This window comes from Pelmatolapia mariae, linkage group LG17 (genome assembly GCF_036321145.2).
Source record: "Pelmatolapia mariae isolate MD_Pm_ZW linkage group LG17, Pm_UMD_F_2, whole genome shotgun sequence".
In the NCBI taxonomy this organism is placed as follows: Eukaryota; Metazoa; Chordata; class Actinopteri; order Cichliformes; family Cichlidae; genus Pelmatolapia; species Pelmatolapia mariae.
In genome coordinates, this window is record NC_086242.1 from 12,707,904 (window position 1) to 12,714,700 (window position 6,797).

Sequence of the window (6,797 nt, forward strand, 5' to 3'; positions counted from 1 at the left end):
CATAGTTAAAATATTTACATTTCAACTAAATTTGTAGTAATGATCGGATTTCCTCACTTATCTACACCACACTCCTTGTCCTTGATTTCTTATCGTTTCTGTCCCTTAATAGAAACCAGTTACTGTAGGTTATTTTCTGCTTATGCGTTAGTGTAATTGATTAACTTATTTATCCTTAAGTAAGGTAATGACTTGAGTTCTAATGCTTTTTGTCTCTTGAGTAAGCTGTCAATGTGGGATTTCCCCCCCTTTTGTTCAGTTAAAGCTGCCTTTCATTCTTCAACACAGCTTAAACTCTAATAGGTAAGCTTTCTTGTAATTTCGTAGTTCTGCAGGCTTCTTGAAAGACATCCAAGGTTCTTCTTTGGATGCTCACTGCCTTTTGTTTTGTTTTCTGTCAAGATGATCCCACACTGCTTCGATTATCTTGAGGTTCGAACCCTGGAGAGGTCAATCCATGACTGATGTGTTGTTTCATCCAGCATCCAGGCATACTTTGACTACATTGGCAGTGTGTTTGGATCATTGTCGTACTGAAAAATGAAGTTGCTGCCAATCAGACACTTCCTATGTGGTATTACATGGTCGATCAAAATCTGGTGGAACTTTTCTACATTCATAATTTGATTAATTTGGATAAGATCTCCAACAACACTGGCTGAAATCCCGCCTCAAAGCACGGTAGAGTGTCCACGCTGTGTTAAAGATGGCTATAGACATTCACTGTTGTATCTCTCTTCGGACCTCTTCCATGCATATTTCAAATTTGGATTCATTACTCCATAAGACATATTACCACTGATTTTCTTTTCCAGTCAACTTCTTGTGTAATTTGGCACACCTCGGCCTTATTTCTCTCTGTTCTCCTTCCTTAAGAATGGCTTATTAACAGCCACCCTTCCAACTCAGATAATTTTTGATGAGGTTTCAGTGAACAGTAGGCTGTTTAAATGAAGGGCCAGCTACATCTCAAATGGCCTTCAGAAAGCCTGGAGGTTTTTCAAGACCATTATACAAAATGACAAGCAAGTCTGGCTCTGTGGAATCAAAATCTAAAGAAATGAAGAGTGGCTCAAGACTTTTGTACATTACTGTAACTCCTGTAACTTTTAAGCATGCTGCCCTCTTTCTTCATCCCAATCAGAAGTCACAGCAGGTGCTTTTTTAGTGACTGCAAAAGTCAAAACACCTGCTGTGTCATCACTGATTGTGTTGTGGCTCTAAGCACAACAAATGTGTACTTTGAATCAATAGAGAGAAGTGTGATTGACCATTTTTAGACTTTTTTTTCCTTCCCAGTAGCCTTCCGATATTCACTGCCCTCTCCTGGTGTTGTTTCAGGTCAGAGATTCCTCCCCTTGTATTTCACATCAACCTCATGTAGAGCTGACCCTAAATCATTCTATTTCTATTTCTATTTTCCACCGGATTACACAATTGGCCCTCAGTCTTTTAGACATACGACTAAAAGAAAAAAGTATATCTTTAGCTTAAGATGGGATAGAAGATCATGTTAGTGAGAGAATAATGCAGTTAAATCCTGCAATGTAATATTCACGCTGCCTTCTTCCAAAAAAGTATGTCAAAATATCTTTCATCGCACAATGTTTGATTTCCATTTCCAGAGGTATCCGTACCTCTTTCATTACTCTCCCTCAGTCTTTTCATATTCTATCAAAGGATTCAGTTAATAGTAACCCACTTTGAAAAACATAACAAAACATTTGTCGCAAGGAAAAATGGGCTCATTTCCCATTAATGACAGACAACACACAATGAAACACACTGGTTTTTAGTCACAGTTATGGGTGAGCTCCATCAGTAGTGCTTAAGAAGATCAGCCCACGCATCACACTTGAGGATAATGCGAGCGCATCCACTTTATCATGCACACAAATCAGTGTGGGGGCAGGAGCACACAGGCAGGAGTCAGGAGTGAAAGCAGTGGGCAGAATACTATTGATTGACTTATAAGTCTCACAAAGCTGTGAGCGTGACAAAGATGTGAGTCGCAGCGAGTTCCATCATAAACCTGAAGTGTTAAAGACTCCAAGCAGGGTAGCAGCAAGGCTCGGCGACACTGACCTTTAGCCTGTAATTATATGAAGAATTAAATATCTCTATATCTTCTTCAAGGTGTGTTATGTCTTATGCACACACTTAACCAAAGCCACTGTAATCTTTTGAAGCAATGTAGTGCATTCAATGGGTCAAAATGGCACAGGGAAGCCGTTACAGTCCTTTTGTATTTATATGAGTTCTGCCTAAACTATGAGGAATGCAATATAAATGAACGATATGAGAAAATCAGTCTTGAGGTGAAGTTTATTCAGATAACTTTTCAAATACATAAAATCAATTCATTTCCAGTTACTGCTAATTACAAAAGACAACTTAAACAGAGAGTTTGTCAATGTTCATCTTCTCATCTTAATATCATCTCTTTCAGTGAATCTGATAAAGCTTTTAATTTGAATTTGACAACAAAAAGCAAAAGGTCTGGCATGTATTTCTGTGTGTGTGTGTGTGTGTGTGTGTGTGTGTATTTTTTTTTAATTCGCTTGCATGTAACCTTGTCTAAATACGAAAATATACATAAAAATATCTTGTCAAAGTCTATCTTACTTACATTATGAAGTCAGCTGGTAATTTTAGCCACTGAAATATATTAACATCATAGCATAGTACATTAGACAAAGAAGGCAAACACATAGAATGATCTGGTGATGAACTTCCAAGCAGATATAGTTTTACATACTGATTATGGAAATGTTGAAGCCTAGTTTGTCTTCTGCAAATGAGGATCATACTAAGCTAATCTGTGAGGTACAGGTGTTATGACAAGAGGGGCAACATTCATTTTGTCTGTGTTATAATGAGGGCAAAAATATGGATAAAGTTTCTCTTTAAAGCGATAGCCACTGAAAGAGTAGATGTGTGACTTGGAATCCACATCATAGAAAGAAACCACTCCCTTATCGTAATCCACGAAGATGCCCACTTTTTGAAGCTTTTTTAACTGTACCAATATAACAGCTGAATTTTCATATCCATAATACTTGCCCTCATTTAATCCGATGGTCCAATAACCATCTGAAACTGATAGACGTGTGTCTCCCTTTCTATCTACAGACTCTCTCACCACTCCAACAGTCCACTTACTCTTATCTTTCACCTGCACCTCAAAGTAAAACTTCCCCCCTGTGAAGCCTTCCTTTGCTAAGACTTCTGGATACATCTCAAATCTTTTCGGATTTTTTGGAAGATTCTGCTTTTCTGCAGTTCCAACTTGTTTTCGGTCTTGACTAATGGTAAGTGAGCAATGTGCTGTGTTGGGATCAATAGTCAAGTCTACTGCATGTTCTCTCATTCTTTTCATTTTGATCTCTGGAACTTTCTCCAAAATTTTATCAGCTGTTTGTTTCACCTGAGCCATGGCTCTTCTCACTTCATTAAAAGACAAGTTGCTGTAAACATTAGCATTGGACCAGTCCTTGCTTGAAGGAACGCGTAAGCTTGAGAAGTTCTGGACAAGACAGTGATGGTCCTCAGATCGTGACAGCTGCTCCAGCTGGCTTCTTTTGCTTTTAAGCTCAGCAACTTCCATCCTCATCTCTTTCAGAAAACCTTCCGCCTTTTGTTTCATCGCTCTGTGCCTCTCTTCAATCACCTCAACAACATCAGCTTGACTCTTCTGAATAAAGCGAATGAAGTCAGTAAACATCTGCACACTGGCTTCTTTCTCTTCATCGGCTTCTTTCTGGCTGGCATCAAGTGACTTTTCAATCGCATCTATCTTATCGCATCGTGATTGTATCATCTTGTGGATATTTTCCATTACCTCATCATTTTTTGCTAACACAGCCTCATACTCTTCCTCTAGCGAGATGACATTGTGACTCTTGTGATCGCTTTTGAAACACAACACACAAACACAGGCCTTGTCAGTCCTACAATACAGTTCTGTTATCTTGTTGTGCTTTTTGCACATCCTCTCATCAAGATTAATCACAGGATCGATTAGTTTGTGGCTCTTAAGCACTGAAACTCTCTGATGAGGCTCCAGGTGGACTACACAGAAAGAAGTAAGGCACATCAAACAAGACTTAACGGCCTTTTCTTTCATCCCGGTGCAGATATCACAAAGCACATTTGTTCCTTCTGGGAGCTCTCGGTCTGAAGTTGACACTTTGACTTGGACCAGCTTTGCAACCTCAGCCGCTAACTCAGACATGGTAGTGTTGACGTTGAGTTCAGGTCTCGAAGAAAATGTCCTTTTGCAAAATGGACACTGACAAACGTCACTAGTGTCCCAATACTTGTGGATACACGGGCGGCAGAAGTTGTGACCACACGGGGTTGACACTGGCTCGGTAAACACGTCCAAACAGATGCAGCATAAGAACCTCTCCTCTGACAACAGACTGCTGGCAGTTGCCATATCTGCACAAGAGCGAAATACAATAAATAAATGAATACTAATAACCTAAAACTAATACAATTCAACTCAATGGACTGAACAAACTGCTCACTGTGTAAGAAACCAGTAAAGTAACCATACCTGCAAAGTCTCAAGTTTCTGATTAATAAAAGCTGCGAAAAATAGAAAGCAAACTAGTTCTATTTAAAAAACTGTTTTCTTTGAGGGGTTTTACTTAAGTTTCGTTTCAACACGTTGGCGTCCAGAAGCGGCCCTCCCCCAGTGGTCACTTATGATACGCCTCTTTATTTTTTTTAACCCTTTCATGAGATTAAAATTGGTGTGAGTCGCATTAAAAAATATATAATTTAAGTGTGCAAAAAAAAAAGATAAGAACTTAACTAAGGGGGCTCTGGGAAGCTCGTTTTGGGATTTGATGTAGGTAAATTCATTATGGATTTAAAAAAGCTATATAGGAAAAGAAAAACCCGGAAAGTTCTAAATTATAGACTAACAACTGCAAATTATATAAAGTAAATTGGTTACGTGTTAAAACCTTATACTGATATAGGATAAAGTAAAATGTACTAAATTAAGGAATTGTATTGTTTGTATTTGTAAAGGTGTTGAGACCGTTTGCTCAAACCCACAGGTGTTAGCCTCCAGAGGGTGCTAAATGGAACGTGTGCGCATTACTCAAATCATTCGGATCCGTCCTCTTGGGAAAATGCATGTATGGAGAAGTGTTCACACTGACAGCTGTGATTTCTACTTGGACCAGAATTGCAGGCCAGCTAGCTGATGGACAATTGAGATGGTTTGTAAAGCTAGAATAAGGTGTACACACATTTTCCATGCTAAAGATTAAAAATCCCGAGTGCCTTCAAAAAAAACAAACAAACAAACAAACAAAAAAGAAAAAAAAACACTCTGGGATTAATTATAGTTTTTTTATGGCTACTCCAATCTCCCTTGTTTCCGTTGTGAATCTGTCAGCTGATGCTACATGGTGTTGCTCTGCTTAGTATGCTCAGTTCCATCTGTTGACATTGTCCCAGAGTTCCCACACACAGATTGCTTTCACTGCTTGTGTTTCTCTACTTCTTTGTGCTTGTGTTTCTCTAGTCCTCTAGTTCTTTGTGCGTATGCTTGTGTCTTGTGAGGCAGGAAGACTTGTCCCTTAAGCTTTCGCTGTAACAATTTCTTATATCATCTACAGCACCCGCTTAGTTCATGTCCAGGAAATCCTGTAGTTCATCCTGACCTTTCCTAATCCATCAAAGAAAAATAGCAACGAGGTCTCTTATCTCTTGCAATTTGGCACCTATAATCTGCCTGAATTGTACTGCAGACACTGCAGCACGTGGCAGTCTGGGTACAAGAAGTCAGCCATAAGAAGTAGGATCTGAGTAGCTCTTTAAACAAGTATCATTTCTTGTTGATATGCATCTCACTTATAATTTTAAATGTCTTGTCTTCTCTTTATGACTTGAATAGAAGGCTAGATAAGCAACTGGTGCTAAGAACTGGTTAGGAAGAATGTGAAATTTAAATGAATGGATGCAGGGCACTGCAGTCTGTAAATCTATGTTATTTTTTCTCTTTCTATCTGTACACACACACAAACACGGTTCTTTTCTTGAATACTGCAATAATCACACATGCACACACCAGTGCACACAATGTTTGCTTTCCCCTTAACCTGTTTGTGTTTGACATGCACACTCAGTCATGACCTACTCCTACCCCTTTGTGAGAGAAAGAATTGGAGAGCTTAGTGGGTTACAAAACCATGAAAGGTGATAAAGTAACTCCAGCAGAATGGGACTGGACACAGAGGGAATGGTCTGGCACTGAAAAGAGCTGGCTTAAGACTAAGCCAGATTTCTGTTTATTCTGCCATGTCTCACCTATGAGAAAGTGGAAAACAGGCTCCAAGTTGCTAGCCATGGGACGGTGATGGCCTGTTTTATCACACTCTGATTAGACAATATTTATTGGGGAAAACCTGACCTGATTCATGACATCCTCTGCTAAGTAATGCTGTTTTCTTAGACTGACTGTCGCCAGTCCAGGTGCCCACTGCCGAGGCCTGCAGCCACCATCTAGTTCTAATAGCTTGCAAGCACATTGAATTACTGAGGTGGAAATAGAGGAAACAGCCCGCTGCAGAGTCTGTTTTGCTCAGAAAAGGATGCCTTGCTGTGATAAAGATTTATCATTACAATAAAAACTCATCACTGAACACACTGGTTGGACAGGGATGTAAAGCAACAGAAGCAACATAGAAGTAAGGTGGTTTTTATGTTGTTAACATTGATATAAGTGAGTACCAGAATTACCATGGTGTTTACATATTTTTACAGTCTTATCTCTT

General features: G+C 39.3%; 1 protein-coding gene across 1 annotated transcript; it reads right to left on the reverse strand.

Moving 5' to 3' along the window:
• Nucleotides 1–2,381: 2,381 nt before the first annotated feature.
• On the reverse strand, nucleotides 2,382–4,632 carry LOC134615708 (E3 ubiquitin-protein ligase TRIM39-like). The gene is made up of 2 exons (XM_063460297.1): nucleotides 4,562–4,632; nucleotides 2,382–4,443 (listed from the first exon to the last, which is right to left on the reverse strand). The coding sequence occupies exon 2, from the start codon at nucleotides 4,439–4,441 to the stop codon at nucleotides 2,810–2,812; it is 1,632 nt and encodes a 543-aa protein (XP_063316367.1). The 5' UTR covers nucleotides 4,442–4,443; nucleotides 4,562–4,632; the 3' UTR covers nucleotides 2,382–2,809.
• Nucleotides 4,633–6,797: the final 2,165 nt, after the last annotated feature.

Excerpts from the sequence above, each read along its gene's own strand:
- LOC134615708 (XM_063460297.1), bottom strand. The coding sequence starts at position 4,441 with ATGGCAACTGCCAGCAGTCTGTTGTCAGAGGAGAGGTTCTTATGCTGC.